The following is an 18146-nucleotide window of genomic DNA, read 5'->3' as shown; positions in this document are numbered from 1 at the left end:
TGGGTTTAATAGAATTGAAAGCCAAGCTTGGAGGTAGAGAAATGAGGTAGACTGCATGTGGCCATAGCTGGGCCCCGTGCCAAGGCCCAGATCCTTCATCTCCACAGGGGTCTGAGTTCTAGAACTGAGCAGTCTGGGAAGCCCCTACTGTGACTGCTCACTCTGAGCTGGCTCCCTGGGGTGTCCAGTCCTGGGAGTACTAGTGCCCTCCAGTGAGCTGTTCTGACCAACCACGTGCTAAGAAAATGGCTAGGGTTCTTTTGGGGTCTGCCTGTGTAGACTTATTTGTCTCCTTTTCTTCCCTTGTTCCTTTTTTCTTTAGGGAGTGAGCGCCCATGTGGTAGTGATGGAGTCCCAGCCCCACAGAAAGTGCTCTTCCCCATAGAGCGCCTGTCTTTGAGGTGGGAGCGGGTTTTCCGAGTTGGCGCAGGGCTACACAACTTGGGCAACACCTGCTTCCTGAACTCCACCATACAGTGCTTGACCTACACACCGCCTCTGGCCAACTACCTGCTTTCCAAGGAGCATGCACGGAACTGTGAGTGGGGGCTGGCATTGCGGGGTGCCTGAGCTAGTGGAACCACTCAGTCTCCACCAGAGAAACCCGTACACTCAGGCACTGTTAAAGATAACACCTGGATCACCCTGGTGGAGTTGCTGATGTGTAGTAACTGGTAAAACCCACCTGGAAGGGGAGCACACCTGCAGTCCCAGCTGCTCAGGAGGCTAAGGCAAGGGGACTGTGAGTTTAAGGCCAGCCTGGACAACATCGTAGAGCCTCCTCTCAAATTAAAAAAGCCCACATTTTAATTGGATTTGCTGTAGGATAGGATGTGCAAGTTTGTTTGTGTTCTCCAAACTCTTCTGAAGGTAATTACACAAACAGAAATGAAGGTTTGCAAAAGATAGCCCCAAAGTACATATATTCAATTATTTTGTACATCTGTATACCAGTGTTGTACGTACACTATAAAACATGTCTCGGGCTGGGGCTGTAGCTCAGTGGTAGAGCGCTTTCCTCTCACGTGTGAGGCACTGGGTTCAATCCTTAGCACCACATAAAAAATAAATTAATAAACAGATATTGTGTCCATCTACAACTAAAAAAATATTTAAAAAAAAAAACGTTTCAAAGTAGAAGTTAATATGACATCAAAAGCCAGGTGTGGGGCTGAGGTTGTAGCTCAGTGATAGGTGGGGCCCTGGGTTCAATCCTCAGCACCACATTAAAATAAACAAATAAAATAATGGTAAAAAAAACAGCCAAGCTTGGGGCTGGGGTTGTAGCTCAGTGGTAGAGTGCTTGCCTAGCATGTGTGAGGGACTGGGTTCAGTTCTTAGCATTGCATATAAATAAATGAGTAAAATAAAGGTACATCAACATCTAAAAAAATACTTAAAAAAAAAAACTCCAGGTGTGATGGGTACCTCTGTAACACCAGCAGCTTGGTGAGACCCTGTCTGTAAGGAAAAGTTAAATGGTCTAGGAGTGGAGCTCAGCGATTAAGCACCCCTGGGTTCAGTCTTCAGTACCAAAATAAAAAAAGTTTAAAAAAAGGATCAAAAGTCCGAGGAGTCTTTTTTAACTATTAAAGACAGTGAAGGGGCTGAGGTGGTGGCTCAGTGGTAGAGCACTTGCCTACCATATGTGAGACACTGAGTTCCATTCTCAGCACCACACATAAACAGATAATATTATATATAAAATAAAGGGTTGGGACTGTGGCTCAGTGGTAGGACGCTTGCCTGGTATATGTGAGGCACTGGGTTTGATTCTCAGCACCACATAAAAAATAAATAAATAAACGTTATAAGCTTCATTTTTTAAAAATGAAGCAAATGACTTCAGCATCAGACTAGGATGATATCATGGGTAAGGGTTTTTTGTTTTGTTTTTTTTCTTTTGTGCTGGGGATCAAACCCAAGGCCTCACATGCATGCTAGGCAAATGCTGTACCCCTGAGCTACATCCCAGCCCTTATAGGTAAGTTCTGTGAACTAAATCATGCCGATCCTTCACAAAGTCACCTAGAAAATCAGAAAAGAAAATATTCCCCTCCTTGTTCTGGAAGGTTCTTATAACTTGGATTTCAAAATTAAGGATAATATGAGAAAGAAAATTTATAATCTCATGAACTAGGTTTAAAATTCTAGATGAAATACTAGCAGACTGAATGGTTTTTCAGAACATGAGCAGGGGACTATGAAGGCATTTTGCTGCCAGGAAATCTCATAAAGTTGCAGGGCCACAGCACTGTAGCTGAGGGCCTGGAGCTGGCCTGCAGGCCTGCCTCCCAGTCCTGCTGGGAGTCTGCCTGCCTTCTCTGTGCCCCCTGTCCTGGGGTGCAAAATAGCATCATCCTTACAGAGTTGTCAGGTGGCTATGTGAAATGCTGAGCGCAGGGCTGGACACACAGAAAGTGCTGTATAAGTGACTGCTAATTTTGCTACCTATGCAATTAATTGCTTTATTAATGAAGTGAAAGAGAAAAGTCAGCTGAAAATATTCTTAATTAAAAGAAATACAACTCTTAGCAGAGTAGTAATACATGGGCATTTCCTTACCCTGATAAAAGCACAAGTGCTAAAAAACACAAAAGGCACAGAGCACCATTCTAAAGAAGAAAGTCCTGGAAGTGTACACTTCAGATCATGGTGAGGCATGTGTGGCTGCCCTCACCACCTCTGTTTAGGACCGTGGTGCTCCTGGCTGGGTGTAGTGGCACTGGCCTGTAGTCCCAGCAACTTGGGAGGCTGAGGCTGGGGATTGCAAGTTCAAGGCCAGCCTCAGCAACTTAGGCCTTGAACAACTTAGTGAGACCCTGTCTCAAAATAAAAAATAGGGCTAGGGATTAAACTCAGTGGTAGAACACCCCTAGGTTCAATCCCCAGTGCCAGAAAAGAAAGAAAGAAAGATTGTGTTGCACCTGGCCAGAGCTGTGGCATATAGGAAAGGAAGGGAGAGTACTATAATAATTTGAAAACATGTGAAATCAAAAGAATATGTAGACAAATTAGCAAGGGGAATTTGGCAATGTGACTCGACATAAAATCAATATATAAAATTTAGCTGAATTTTTCTTACCAAATAAACAATTTACTATCTTAAAAAAATAGCAACATAAGCAATAAAGGCTAGACCTAAATTTAGTGAGGTGCATGTGGAAAAGCTTCACTGAAGGACATTAAATGACAGCCTACCTGAATGGACAGAAAGTTGCCTTAACAGGGGAGAGACTTCTCATTATGAAGAATTTCAACGGGTGTGGTAGTACAGGGAGATTGAGTCAGAAGGATCCCAAGTTCAATTCAGCAAGGCCCTAAACATCTTAAGGAGACCGTCTGGAAATGTAAAAAGGGCTTAAGATGTGGCTTAGTGATAAAGCACCCCAGGGTTCAGTCCCCAGTACTAATGAAAATGTTGTTTTTTTCCCCCAGATTTGTAGATTAGTGTTCATCCAGTTGGTTTTAAAATTTAATAGAAAAGCAAGGGACCAAAAATGGCCAAAATACCATTTATTTGCTGGTGGTGTATGTTTTGCTGGGAATGAAACCCAGGACCTGGCACATGCTAGGCAAGGGCTGTACCACTGAAGTAACATTTCCAGACCTCAGAGGCACTTCTGAAGAAGACGACTATGAGAAGGGATATGTTCTACCAAATAGAGGCTTGCTGTATAGTCTCGGAGGTGAAACAGTCATAGTGTTAGATGTAGGAGGGATGTCCTGACCAGTGGAGTAGAACGGAGAGCCCAGAAGCAGGCCACATACCCATGGATATGTGGAGGTGCAGACTGACTGTACGTAATCCTACTTGGGTCTGTCATTTTAATAACTGGAATCAAAACAAACACTTTGCTTTACCTAGGTAGACACTGACACAGGGTTTTCATATCAGATCATTTGCAAAAGAAAAGAGTGAATGAAAAACGTAGTATCAAAAGAAAAACTCAGTGCATTTAGAATAAATGTAGGTAAATAGTTTTTTTTTAAACTCTGCTGATATTATCTTTTGAGAGTCTCCTATCTAAAGTCTTTCTTTTTTAATATTTATATTTTAGTTGTGCTTGGACACAATACCTTTATTTTATTTATGTACATGTGGTGCTGAGGATTGAACCCAGGGACTCGCATGTGCTAGGCAAGCGCTCTATTGCTGAGCCACAACTCCAGCCCGGTAAATAGTTTTTTGACCTTAGGGGGTTTCTTAAAACTTAAAGCATGGATCATTAAAAAAATTTGGTAAACTCAGACGTATTAGCTTTAAGGACTTCTGTTTATCAGAAAACAAATATATCTTGGCATTGACAAAGTCTTTGTAGGGGATGCCAAGACATAGTGAGTTAAAGAAAATTAAAAGACCAGTTACAAGCCTGAAATGAACAAACAAAGCATTGGTGTTAAGAATGTATAAAGAACTAAAAATCAACATAAAAGATTGTTAAAAAATAGATAAAATTGCTGGGCGCAGTGGCACACGCCTGTAATCCCAGTGGCTCCGAAGGCTGAGGCAGCCTCAGCAAAAGTGAGGTGCTAAGCAACTCATTGAGACCCGGTCTCTAAATAAAATACAAAATAGGGCTGGGAATGTGGCTCGGTGATCGAGTGCCCTTGAGTTCAATTCCTGGGAACCCACCACCACCACCACTACCACCCTGCCTGCCAAAAAAAAGATAAAATTGCTGGGCGAGGTGGCACACGCCTGTAATCCCAACAGCTTGGAAGGCTGAGGCAGGAGGATCACAAGTTCAAAGCCAGCCTCATCAATTTAGCAAGACCCTGTTTCAAAATAAGAAATTAAAAGGGCTGGGCATGTGGCTTAGAGGTCAAGTGCCCTGTGTTTAACACCAGTACCAAAACATGAATAAATAGATAAGTAAAATAAAGTAATAGATAAAATTAGAAGAGGCAATTCAAGGTATCAAAGAAGCACATGCTACGATGTTCAGCGGGGTAGTCCTCGAGGAGGTCATGAAAATCACAAAGGGTACCATTTCTCTCACCTTGGTGAGTCATAAAAGTTCAGAGGTTCAGTGTGATTGTCAGGATGAAGCTCGGGGATTCTTTTTATACTCCCAGCCTGAACTAGCATGACTGCTTTGGGAAACAGTATGGCATTAACTTTCACAAAGTCTATCACCCGGCAATTCTGCTCCTACAGCCAGGATCTAGCATGGGTGTAAAAATGTCTGCTGGTATAGTCCTGGCTCCTTGATGGCTGAGGCAGGGGAATCACTCAGGTCTGCTAGTGAGACCCCACCTCAGAAAGTTTTAAAATGAAAAATAGAAAACATTATAAAAATATCTGCAGCAAAAGACAGCAAGCAAAAGCCCAACCACAGAGCAAGGCAGAGCTGACAGGCAGCTTCTGAGGGTCCTGCACAGGAGAAATCCCCGGGAGCCGGGTGCTGTGACTCCTCCTCATGTCGCTGACATGCAGACCGGGAATGGAGCATTGAGGTGCACGTGTATGTGGCGAAACTTCAAGGAAGGAAAGGGACCAAGAGGATAGGTGAACAGTTCAGAATCAGGAAACGAGAGTGGAACCAGAGGCAGGGGGATGGAGAAGGCAGGAGCAGAGCTGGGGCAACGTTGTGGGGCTGTGTGCCGAATGCAGGGGGTGGGTTCTCTTGTGAAAGAGAGCAATGGGAGGTGCCCTGTGGTGCACACAGCCACAGAGGGCCAGGGCCGGGGCCGTGCTCTTCGAGGGTGGAACTGGTGCTTGGCACTGGGACCCGCCCTGTTTCCAGTAGTCTCCTTGGTGACTTGGAGGTTGTCCAGGTGGCCTTCTGAGTGCGCTTTGGCAGGTGTCCTTGTGTTTCTCTCTGGCTCTGGCAGCGAGACGGTGAGGTCGTGCTGCCGTCTTCCTCCTGCTGTCTCCCTACAGCTAGCTGTCTTCCATTCTGGGTTTCTCTGCACGAGTATTTTTTGAGCCATTTTTCAGCTTTGTGATGATGAATTTAGTTAAAGTAGGTCACGTCTCTAAGTCCTGGTGACGTGCACAGGTAAGTGGCATGGATCGGTAGCAGGCCTATGAGTGAACAGTTGTGGTCGGTGCCTCTGGGTGGACTGCCCACTCTTCCTCCTGTGAGCAGCACTGGCTGCCCTAGTGGAGGCCACTGCCACACGAAGTATTAATGCGTGCAGTGTCCCGGCATTCTGTGTAAGATGTATGGAGAAGAGGCATGGTCTTTCCTCCCTGCACCCCACCCATACCTGAGAGGGCCCCGTGTGGACTGGGCTGTGCGCTCTCTCTCCCGGTGCTGCTAGAGGAGCCCTGAAGGTGGAGGCTGCACTGCACCAGGGGCCTCCTGGGCAGCAGTGAGATGGGAGACCAGCACGTGAGCAACCCCAGAGGGACACAGGCAGGCCCTGAGCAGCAGTGTCCCTGAAGTCATGGGAGTCACTTTTGAGTTATGGTTTTATAAATTGCACGAAAAAGTGTTTGTCCCTGTACGACTTAATCTCAGACACTGCCAGGGTTTGGGGAAACTGCACCTTAGGTTATACCTTGCTCTATTTAAGGGGTGTTGTGTGAGGCTGGGCATTAGTGGGCTCCCACATGGTGAGGGGACACACTTTTTCCGTATGCCTTTCCTATCCTCATTAAGGTTAGATCTTGAACAGAAGGGCTTTTAACAGTTTTTAAAGTCCCTGTTTTGTTTTAAGTTACTAATTCTAGTTTATGAGTCCTAATTTTTGAGTCCTCCAACCATTACTATCATTTTTTTAAAAATGTAATGAATGGATATGGTTTGACAGGTCAGAAGTCTACGGTGAAAACTAGGTTTGTGAATGTTCTTGGAGACATGTGAAACAACTGTTCACAGGATTGCTATGCCGTGGGGAGATAGTGGTGACAGGACTAGCACTGCGTCTACAGCAGTATTGTAAAAACCAGGCTGCTGATAGCGATGGAGTTTGTAAGCAAACAGCAGTTATTGCTTATGGATACGCACCATGTGTGAACACTACAGGAATGGCCTCGTCCCAGGTAGTGCTCACCTGGATGAAGGAACCTAGAGATGGGATTGGGAGAGTTCAACTCTTACACTAGTGTTTTAGTTACAAGACACCTAAAATGGAGTGGGGCTGGGTGGTATGATAGTCTTTGTACATATTTTGTATTTAAAATACATCTCAATTGTAGAGGTAAGAATGTGCCACTTTGGTCTGTGCCTAGTGAGAAACCAGTTCTTTACATCCAGCAGGGGTCAGCAGGTGGATGTGGGCCTGACCTGGTTTGTAGTCAGGTTTTGTTGAGCACTTGCATACCTGTCATATTGTGTGTGGCTGCTTTTGCATTACAGTGGCAGAAGGGCACCGTTGTGGTGGACATGGCATAGTTTACAAGACCAAAAATATTTGCTGTTTTGAGCCTCAGTTTTCAGCACTGATGAATGGCAGTGAGGTATTTACTGCACACAGAAGAGCCGAGGTACCTGCATTTGAGGTGCAAACTGAAGAACCATCAGAAAGCCTTAAAATACTTAAGAATGTTGGCCAAATGACATAACTTAGAAACTAAAGGAGATATTTTTCTGAGCTTCCTGTTGAAAGTTGAGCTTATCCTTTGTATAAATGATAATGGTGCGGCATGACCAGTGACTACCTGCAGTGCTGGTGTGCAGTGTGTAGAGCTACCGCTGTGGGCGAGTCATGGCCACCCCCCAGCACTCTCCAGCAAAGGGAGCATTTTCCTTCTGATCCCGAGTCCATAGCCCTGGGATCTCTGCCACCCAGCCGACGACCTTCACAGGTCTGGGGAGGCCTCATTTGGAGGTATCATTCTAAGTTCTTGAGAAAGCTCTTGTCCTAACATTGCTTCTTCCATGTGGCAGGTCACCACGGAAGCTTCTGCATGCTGTGCGTCATGCAGAACCACATTGTCCAGGCCTTCGCCAACAGTGGCAACGCCATCAAGCCCGTCTCCTTCATCCGTGATCTGAAAAGTAAGGGTGGACCCATGGTGAAATGCCTGCAAAACACTAGCTCTGGTCGGCACTGTGAGCCGCTGGACGGCCGAGAAAGTCACGCATGGGGTCTTCGGAATCCTTGCATGTTAAAGATACTGCATTTAGCAGTGAGGACCAAAGGGTGGGCTTTGAGAGGGGCTGGGTCAGGTGGGTGGAGAAGTCCTCCTGGTGAGGATGGGTCGGGCCAGGCAGAGGGACTGCTTGTGTGTGTGTTTAGTATTGGCAGGCGAGCAGGGGAGGGGGGCAGGTGGGGACATGCCAAGTCTTTCTGGGCGTCAGAGGAGCGCATGCTGTGGGAATCAGATTTCCCATTCACTTGGCAGGAAAGATGGACCCACAGTGGCAGTTTGAACCTGTGTAGGTTGTGGCACTGAAGCAGGGTTTGGATTCATTCGTGTTCTGGGCTGCCTTGGGAAGCTGGTTTATTGGCGGCTCTTACATCTGAGTGGCGTCTGCTTCCTGCTAAGGAGCAGGGTTTAAGCCCTCAGTCTCACTAAGGAGAGAGCTGCACATTTCCCCTGAGGCGCCTGGTGATTGGCAGTGGGGCTGACAGCTCTTCCTACCCATTGTCTTCTCATTCAGAGATCGCCCGGCACTTCCGCTTTGGGAACCAAGAGGATGCGCATGAGTTTCTCCGCTACACCATCGACGCCATGCAGAAGGCCTGCTTGAACGGCTGTGCCAAGTAGGTCCTCCACTCCCACTTCTCCTGGGGCTGCGGCTCCGGCTCCGTGGCACTGCCTGGGGAGGGAGCAGCCCTCCACCTCCCGACCTTCCTCTGTGGACGGCAGAGTTCGTGTGGGATACCGGACTTCCAGAGCCCAAGCAGGGGGCTGCCAGGGCGAGACTGTCACCCCAGCACCCTTGCCCCTGACAGTGGCAGGATCAGGTGGCAGGGCGAGGCCATAGCAGTGCCGTCCTGGAGCTCAGGGGAGGGGAAGTGCTTTCTCAGGTCTCCTGGGGAAGTTCTGGTCTTTCTAAAGTCACTTTGTTTCTTGGATGCAGACAGTGGCAGTTCATGGGTGAACTTGGAAGGGGGTAGGGCTCTGGTGTTCAGTGTTTGACACTGTGTTCGCTGCATCTTCACCTTTGTAGCAAGTGACTGCTTCCTCTTATGTGTCCTGAGGGTTCTGGTCACCATCTGGAAGTGCTTTTTTTTGTGGAGGGGTGTAAGGATTGAACCCAGGGGTGCTTAACCACTGAGCCACACCCCCGGCCCTTGAGATGGGGTCTCACTGAGTGCCTCACTAAGTTGCTGAAGCTGGCTTTGAACTTACAGTTTAGCCCGCCTTGGTCTCCTAAGCCCCTGAGATTACAGGCATGCACCACCGCGACTGGTTGGAGGTGCTTTTGTGTGCTCCCTGAGTTCACTGGTCCTGAGACCAGGCTCCAAAGAGAACTGAATATTCTGAAAATACTTACTTAAACAATGTAGGAAACATCTAGACTGTTCTTTAGAAGGGTTAGTTGAGTTGTAGCAGTGGTTAAAATGGGGAAACCACTGGTTTCAGTGGATGAGAGTCTGATTTATAAATAGTAATCTTTTGTGAGATTCTTGTATTCTGGTTCACTATCTGAGGGTTTGCTCATGGGCTCTTCCCTCCCTGCTGGAGGGACTTGAGCCCTTCCCTCCACACAGATAGGGTCTACTCCTTTCATGGAATCTAATTCAAGCACTAGTTATTTGCTTAATACCTTTGAGTGCCAAACTAGTAGCAGGTGCTGGGAATTTAGAAGGTACCAATGAGATCCTGAGTCTGAGGAGCTCCCAGTGTGGTTGGAAGACAAGTCAGCCAGCCAGCATTACATCACCCTGTGGGAAATGTGGTCTCCAGGGACTGGATCACTCCTTATGATGGGGAGCCACCCTGCCACCTCCTCTGGAGAAGTGACCCTAGAACTCATTTGGCTGAAGTCGAGAGGTGTGTGACTGGGCCTGGGTGAGAGCCTGCAGAGCAGGTGAAAGGGCTGTGGGGTCTGGAGTAGTGGCCGGCACAGAGTAGTCACTTGGCAAGCGCAAGACAGGAGCTGATGCCGGGCCCAGGCCTGACCACTCAGCCAGGATCTGTGTATGGGAGAGGCTGGGGGTGTGGGCTGGGGGAAGGGGTAGTTTGGGTTCATGTGGCCAGGAGAGAGTCCAGGTATGTGGTTTGAACCATTGGCCAGCACTGGACGAAGGGAGGCAGATCAGGTGCCAGGTGGGATGTGGTGCTCACTTCCACTGGTCTAGAGAGAGGTAGGGGAGAGAAAGCCCAGTGTTCTGTTTAACGTGCAGGTGGAAGGCCCTTTTGGGTTTGGTGGCATGGATGATTTGGGTGTGACTTGCACTGTGGTCAGAACGTATTCATGGGATGCCTCGGAACTTCCTGACGCCTTCCCCATGACTGTCCAGCATAGAGCCATCCACAAGTTTGCATGTGCTCTGAGGTCGTGTCCTTGCTGGTTTTTGGTTAAAACATACCTTCTTTTGATGAATCGTGGTGCTAGTAGGTAGTAGCAGTTGACTTTACATTTTCTAACTTTTTCTAACAATGCAAAAATCTGGTCCCTCAAATATTTTGGAGCTCCCAGAGTCTGGGAAGCATTAGGTCAGTGAAGGCCTGGCATGGAACTCATGCTCTGTAGGAGTTGGCAAAGCTGCAGCGAAAACTGCAGACACAGTGTGAAGGGAGCCCTGGAGGCAGCACCCTCTGCACCTGGCTCAGGGTGAGATGCCCATGAGCAGTCTGGAGGGAGCCAGGGGCCTGGAAGGGGGCACTAGTCAGGGGAGCAGGTACCCCAGTCTTCTATAGAAGGTTCCAAAGCTGTGAGATTGGTGCTGCAGAGCCCTTTGGTAGTGGAGGAGGATAGTTTCATAGCCAGATGCAGAGGGTGGGCGAGGAGCCAAGAGCAGAGATCCAATGTGGGGTGCTGTGCATAGTCTTGCCTTTGCTGGCAGGAGTGGGTGTTCAGTGCCCAGGCTCTGCTGAGGAAGCAGTGCTGGGGGATTAGAATGCAGGATGGCCTGTCTCTGCTGTCCTCAGCTAAGAAGTGTATGGAAGGGCTTTGCTCCTGCCCATTCCATCGCTCCACTGCCCAGGGGAGGGTGTGGGAGGCTTGGCCTCCAGCCCCATCCCATGTTTGGATCCTCCTTATCTTATTGAGACTGAAAAGAAGCGGCGAGATGGTGAGGATGCAGAGCATTTCTGAGCTTGTGGTTTCCTGAGGAGCAGGCAGCAGGGTTGCCTACTGATTCAGGGAGCTCTGTGGGAAGCCAGGGCACTGCTGGGAGCTCAGACACAGATTAGGGCATTGACTGGGGAGAGCCTCTTGGGTCCCGTGGGGCTGAGTGTGAGTACAGCTCTGTGTGTCATGAAGCGCTCAAGGGCATGTGGCCTCCTTTGCAGATTGGATCGTCAGACACAGGCTACTACCCTGGTGCATCAGATATTTGGAGGGTACCTCAGGTCACGAGGTAAGTGGGGATGTTTCTCCACCCAGCCTGATGCCTTATTGGGTTGGAGCGTGACTCAGGAACCTTGAGCCTCCAGGCATGCAGTCACGGGGCTCTGAAGCCCTGGTCACCTGCTAGGTCCACTGCTCACTTCTAAGCGAAAAAGTTTGGAGCATGCACACAGAGTGCTGGTGCTATTTTAGGTCCTCGGCTTGAGCTGTTGTCCTCCTCCTGAGAGGGCTCACCAGGCTGGCCTGTTGGCGTCAGGGCAGGCCCACAGGAGTGGGGCTGGCATTGCAGCACCGCTGGTGAGAGGGAGCTCTCACAACTCTGACTCTCAAGGGGCTGGCATGGCGATCCTCTTCGCAAAAGCCAGTGGAGAGTTAGTTGTAGCCCTCAGCCCCCTCCTGGGTGTTGGAGCCTGGGTCCCCACGTGGGCTACCCACCGCTTCCTTGATCTGTTGCAGTGAAGTGTGCCGTGTGCAAGAGCGTCTCGGACACCTATGACCCCTACTTGGACATCGCGCTGGAGATCCGGGTACGGGAGGCTCTGTGCTCACGTGTGCATCAGGAGAGGGAGCGCAGTGCGGGGCAGGCGCCAGAGCAGACGAGCGAGAGAGCAAGGAAAGAACCCTGGCTGCCACGAGTGCAGCGCATCTGCATGTCTGTCCATTTTCTCCTGTGTGTATTCTTTTCATTTGAAAAAAAAAAAAAGTGGTGAACTGAGCCTTGGGTGCCCAGCAGCAGCGTGCCAGCGTAGTCACCCCACATGACCTGAAGACTTCAGGGCATGCCTGGGGCCCTTCAGTTTGCTGGGCTTGCTATTGCGAGGCCTTGGGCTCTCCCTTCACTGCAGTTGTCTGAACCGATCCCACTGCATTCTGGTTGAAAGGGACTGATTCACGTGGCACATCTGTCGTAGATGTCACTGTCACCACCAGAGAAAGGGCACAGCCTGGCTCTCTGCTCCTTTGTGGTGGACTTTCCCATCTCAGGAGTGGGCAGTCAGTGCATCAGTTCTATGCAAAATTAAGTTTTGTGATTTGCTGCCTCAGCCTTTTCTGGAAGAGACCAAATCCAGCATTTCTTGAGTCAGCCTTTTTCCTGCTGTTGATTGAGTCCCTGTTTTTCTCCTTCTCAGCAAGCTGCAAATATTGTGCGTGCTCTGGAACTTTTTGTGAAGCCAGATGTCCTGAGTGGAGACAATGCCTATATGTGTGCTAAGTAAGTTTCCCTCTGCCCCTGGAAAAGCCTGGCTGTCCAGAAGGTGTAGACAAGTGCTGACCCGGCACATGTTGTCCTCTCGTGGAGTGACCCCTGCTTGTGTTTCTTAAGTAGCCTGCTGTCTCATGAACAATTTTGCGGTAACACAAAGGCATGGCCCTGGTTCTAGAGTGGCTTGCGCCCTGTATCTGCACATGTACTGATTTGTGAAGTAGGGACCGCTGTTATCCCCACTGCCCAGGATGGGCAAACTGAGGCACAGGGAAGGGAAGGGACTGGCTCGAGGCCTCACTGATAGTGTGTGGCCGAGAACCACCTGCTAGCCTTAGAAGAGGCATGCTCCACACATAGGGCTCTGCCTGGTCTTCTGGTGTTGTACAGTCTTGTTGGGTACATGTCTTTATGTGTAGGTTATTTTAGAGCTGTGATTGCTAAAGAATATTTCCTTAATTCTGCTTTTCAAATTTTTTGTTCTATGCCCAGTTTATTCCTCTCCAGCTCTGCTGCCCTTGGCTCTGGGAGCTGGTGACCTGTGTCCATTTCCTCTCCTTCTTTCACCTGTCTTCTGGCTTTGCTTGCAGTAATTTCCTGCTCACCTATTTTCTTTTGGCCACATTTGCTTTACTTTGTTCTTCCCTGTGTTGCGCCGAAGTTGTTCTTTCTTGTGCATCTGTTTGGCCTCCTGGTTGGTAAGGGAATCTTTGCTTTGGCATCGTCATCTTTCCTCCAGCCTTGGCTGCCCTGCAGTAGCTTTCCTTTACTTAGGGCAAGTTGGTTTTGGTGTTTGGAGTGTAGAAGGCATAAATCCCACTTAAGAAGACTCCCTTACAGTCCGTCGTTCTTGTATTCACATAGTGCAAACAGGGTGTTCTTCAGAGTGTGAACTGACACCTTTTCACTCACCATCTCCATAGATGCAAGAAGAAGGTCCCCGCCAGCAAGCGCTTCACCATCCACAGGACTTCCAACGTGCTCACCCTTTCCCTCAAGCGCTTTGCCAACTCCAGTGGGGGGAAGATCACCAAGGTGCGTGCTCACTGCACTCCATTCTGCAGCTGGGCTGCTCTTTACCCCAGGGCCCGGGGACCTGTGTTTCATCAAAACCTGAGGTCACTGTCGCACGCAGCCCAGGTCAAGAGCTGCCATCTTACCAACCCCTCCCCATAGCTGCTGCTTGTCCTCAGGTGCTGTTAGTGGGGAAGGTCAGGCTTCCTGAAGAGCAAGTCTGGTGAACACAGGACTGTGGCTGTGGTCTGCTGTGTTCTGTCTCATGTCTAAAACAGGCGTGGTTGCATGCTGTGGCTTTTTGTGACATGTGGAGCAAAGACCTACTTTTTGCACAATGGCATTTACTGAAAGATGTCTGTGTTCTTAGCTAGAGCCTGGCTCTGTGGTTTGGGGCAAGGCATTTGTCTATGGAAAGATAATTTTTTAAAACATTTTTTCTAGAGTTCTCAAGTTGCTTGTAAAGCTCATGTAATTTAAAATATGTAAATATTCTTGGGGGGATTTTTTTTTTTTTTAATGTTGGCATAAGTGTTGTTCTGACCCAATCTATTAGAAACATAACTTACCAGAGCAGGTGGCTGAATCCATTCAGCATCTTTGTTTTTGAAGACCTAGACCCCAGTACACGCTCCTGTTCTTCCCTTGGCCATGCTCCTGTAGAGGAGAGGGGAAGGGAACCAGTTACTCTTCTCATTTTATAGGTGGGGGCAGGTAGTGTGAGAGCTAGCTTAGATGTGTGACAAAGAAGAGAACAATTGTAATTCATTAAACGGCACAATCAGATCATTTCCCCTAGGTGGGTTGAACAGGGCTCACACCTTGGCTGCTTGACCTTTGTCATTGATCATTGACCAGTATGTGTGTGGGGTGGGGCCCCAGATTGTTAAAGAAAGCCAAGTGGTGCATTTCATGTGGTTGTGCATAGAAAAGGCAAATTGATTCAGGGATAAAGATGATCTGCTTCTTCTTGAATTTTCAAACAGGATGTAGGCTATCCGGAATTCCTCAACATCCGCCCATATATGTCCCAGAGTAATGGCGATCCTGTCATGTATGGACTCTACGCCGTCTTGGTCCACTCAGGTTACAGCTGCCATGCCGGGCACTACTACTGCTACGTGAAGGTGGGTGCTACTACACTCTGCCCAGGTTCCCTGGTTGCTGGGCTGGCGCTGCCTTCTGGGGGCCATCTGGCCTTGCCTATGTCAGTCACACTTGGCCTCTGCACATTTATTCTGGAAAGTGGTGATGTTTCACAGTTGTGTTCAGGTCCTTGTGGCCTCTGTGCATGGAATGGAAAGATGTTTTTAAAAATGGTTCCAGCCAGGCACGGTGGCACATGCCTGTAATCCCAGCAGCTTGGAAGGCTGAGGCCGGAGCATCACAGGTTCAAGGCAGCCTCAACAACTTAGCAAGACCCTATGTCAAAATTTAAAATAAATACATAAAAAGGGCTGGGGATATGGCTCGTGGTTAAGTGCCCCTGTGTTCAATCCCTGGTACCAAAAATAAAAAATAAACCAAAACAGTTCCAATAGAAGCTGTAGTGTTCTGGGGCCAGTGGGACATCCTGGTGCTGGAGAACTGGCTGCCTGTCTCCTTAGACCTGGAGAAGTTTAGGGAGATGCTGTGGTGCTTAGATCTGCCAAGTCCCCTTTAGGAGGGACATTAGGAAGTAACTGGAACTCAGCACAATTTGGGGTCCCATTTGGAGGGTACAGACATTACATTGTGTGTGTGTGTGGGGGGGGGTGTTGAGAATCGAACCTGGGGCCTCACGTGTGCCAGGCAGGTCTGAGCCATGTCCCCCAGCCTCCAGGTGGTACACATGTAGTGAGGAATGGCTACTGGTTAGTCAGCAGCGGGGTACCCGTAAGATGCCTCATGTTGTTTTGTTGAAATGATTGTTTTGTTTCCTACAACCCCGTGCTGCACAGGCGAGCAATGGACAGTGGTACCAGATGAACGACTCCTTGGTCCATTCCAGCAACATCAAGGTGGTTCTCAACCAGCAGGCCTACCTGCTCTTCTACCTGCGGTGAGGAGCCCTATTCTCCCCACTTTTCCTGTGTGGAAGAAATTGGGGATTGAGTAGGAGGGAACTTGGTTGGACAGATACTGTCCCTGAGTCAGGTGCCATGCTTCTGGTCCCCTAGGAGGGACCTCAGTGAGCTCCTCTGGTTGTGGAGTAGAGCCAGAGCCTGGGGAGGCAGGACGGGATTCTCTCTGCCCTCTGTGGATGCTGCCTGGAAGCTCCCTGGACAGCTATCTATTGTCTTGTGATGATACCCCAAATGATTGGTTGCCCTGTGGCAGCTGGGCGGCGCACCTTCCTGTGAGGACGCCATCCTATGGGCGTGGAAGGCCACTGGTGGTGGGGCCTGTTCCTGGCCTGCTCCCTGACCTAGAGATTGAAGGGTGTGGTGACTGAGGTGTTTTTGCTGCTCTGTCCACCCTGCTGAGGTTTGGATGCACATATGAGGGGTCTTTTGCCTTATGGTGCTTGAGCCTCTAATTTGGAAGACTTTTGCCCAGACTTGGCCCTGGCCCTCCCACATAGCCTCGTCTGAGGCTCTGTCTGGCCTCTTGTTGGTTAAGGGCAGAGTGAGTTCAAGAGACCTGTTAGGTTCCCTCGGGGGTTTGGGGTATTTATTTATTTATTTATTTATTCATTCATTCATTCATTCATTCATTCATTTTTACCTTTGCTCACCCTTCCTGAAAAAGAAACATAACCTCAACTTCAAGTTACCCCAATTCTCCCTTGCTATCCATTTTGTAGTAACTTTGGACTTCAGTACAAGTTTCTTGTTTCCTTCCTCTGCAGAATTCCATGCTCTAAGAAAAGTCCCGAGAGCCCCATCTCTAAGGCAGGCTCTACTCTTCCCAGCCGCCCAAGTGTGGTTCTAGATCATACCAAGAAGAACATGGGCAACGGCGTAGCTACCTCCCCATCAATGGCAAAGGTACTGAGATGATGGGGTGGGTTGGGAGCAGTGGTGCACTCCTGCAATCCCAGTAGCTAGGGAGGTGGAGGCAGGAGGATCTAAGTTCAAAGCCAGCCTCAGCAACTTAGTGAGGCCCTATCTCAGAAAGGGCTCAGGATGGGGCTGAGGTTGTAGCTCAGTGGTAGAGAGCTCACTGAACACGGGTGAGGCTCTGAGTTCGATTCTCAGCACCACATAAAAATAAATAAATAAAAATAAAGGCTTTGTGTTCACCTGCAACTAAAAAAACGTTTAAAAAAAAAAGGAGGGGCTGAGGATGTGGCTCAAGTGGTTAAGTGCTTCTAGGTTCAATCCTTGGAACAACAACAAAAAAAAGATGATGGGGTGATGGGTGGCTCTTGGAGCTCCTGTCTCATGCATCACAGATGTCCAGTCTTCTCATGGGGGAACCTTAGCTGAGTGGAGGAGTTCAGGTAGTGGTTTTGTATCTGTCAGCTTTGTTTTCTCAACCGGCCATCAGCTGACGGACGTTGGGTAGAGGAAAGAGAGGACCATGAGAGGCTGAGCCAGCAGCTCTTCTCTGATGCCCAGGGGCATCAGTCCTGCTCTCTGGGCCTGCTGTTGTCCAGACATGCTCACTGATAGCCCAAGCTGAAGTCCAGCACTGAGTGCACAGTGTGTGCCAGGCGACTGTCCTGATTCTGATAACCATCCTGGGGCTCTGTAGGGATCATCCTCCTTCACCAGCAGCTGGACACGTGGAGGGTGAAAGGACGTTGTGTCTGCAGTTTGCCCGGGTGGTTTAGCAATAGGGAAGCACTTGGGTCTGCACAGCCTAAGGAAAGCACAGTGAAGCCCTGTGGCAAGATGCCGGCCGTCAGGGAGTCCCTGGAAGCCATCTTTGTGGGTACTTGAAGTTTTCTATTGAAGCAGTTGAGAACTCAGTTTTCCTGGCAAGGTGATTAGCCGTTTCCATTTAGAGTCAATGGCCCTGGCAACTGTCACCAAGTGACTTCTTCCTTCTGGCCAGAGCTAAGCCCACACCAGGCAGGCAGCAGTGATTTTCCAGCCTGCAGTGGGGTAGTTACATGTGGACAGCTATCTTTCCCTCCGCATCCAAGAAAAGAGAAGTGGAAATGAGGCTCATTGGAATTGGTGTAGGAATTGAAGTGCATGATCTAACTGCAGAATCGGCAACAGCTCTCAGGGTCAGGAGGGCCACAGGCGGAGGAGTTGTACCTGAGGGTGGCTACAGGCACCCGGGATCCTGTGCGGGCACATCTGCAAAGCTGTTGCACTTAACCATTAGTGTTTTCATTACACGGAGTTTTCCACATATGCTGCAGTTGCTTGCATAAATGTTGTTTTGCTTTAAACAGGATTGTGCGAGTTCTAGTATTCTAGAACATTTCAGTAGCAGTGCAATAGAAAGACTTATTCCTGTTAGAAAACAGCAAAGCATAGACTATTATAAAATATGGGCAGCTGGGCATGGTAGCCCATGCCTGTAATTCCAGGTACGTGGGAGGCTGAGGCAGGAGGATTGTAAGCTCAAGG

At 48.9% G+C, this 18146-nt stretch overlaps 1 protein-coding gene across 3 annotated transcripts in view; it reads left to right on the top strand.

Moving 5' to 3' along the window:
• Positions 1-18146, top strand: part of Usp36 (ubiquitin specific peptidase 36) — a 37142-nt gene that overhangs the window by 4892 nt on the left and 14104 nt on the right. For all 3 annotated transcript variants that reach the window (XM_077800770.1, XM_077800768.1, XM_077800769.1), the window contains exons 4-13: positions 323-538; positions 7842-7952; positions 8559-8661; positions 11363-11430; positions 11877-11947; positions 12551-12633; positions 13548-13659; positions 14625-14765; positions 15579-15679; positions 16469-16607. In XM_077800770.1, coding sequence (XP_077656896.1) covers positions 323-538; positions 7842-7952; positions 8559-8661; positions 11363-11430; positions 11877-11947; positions 12551-12633; positions 13548-13659; positions 14625-14765; positions 15579-15679; positions 16469-16607 — 1145 coding nt within the window. The remainder of the gene's footprint in view (positions 1-322; positions 539-7841; positions 7953-8558; positions 8662-11362; positions 11431-11876; positions 11948-12550; positions 12634-13547; positions 13660-14624; positions 14766-15578; positions 15680-16468; positions 16608-18146) is intronic.

Source organism: Urocitellus parryii, chromosome 7 (genome assembly GCF_045843805.1).
Source record: "Urocitellus parryii isolate mUroPar1 chromosome 7, mUroPar1.hap1, whole genome shotgun sequence".
Classification (NCBI taxonomy): Eukaryota; Metazoa; Chordata; class Mammalia; order Rodentia; family Sciuridae; genus Urocitellus; species Urocitellus parryii.
The sequence above is the reverse complement of the archived record's forward strand: the minus strand, read 5'-3'. Positions and strand labels throughout refer to the sequence as shown.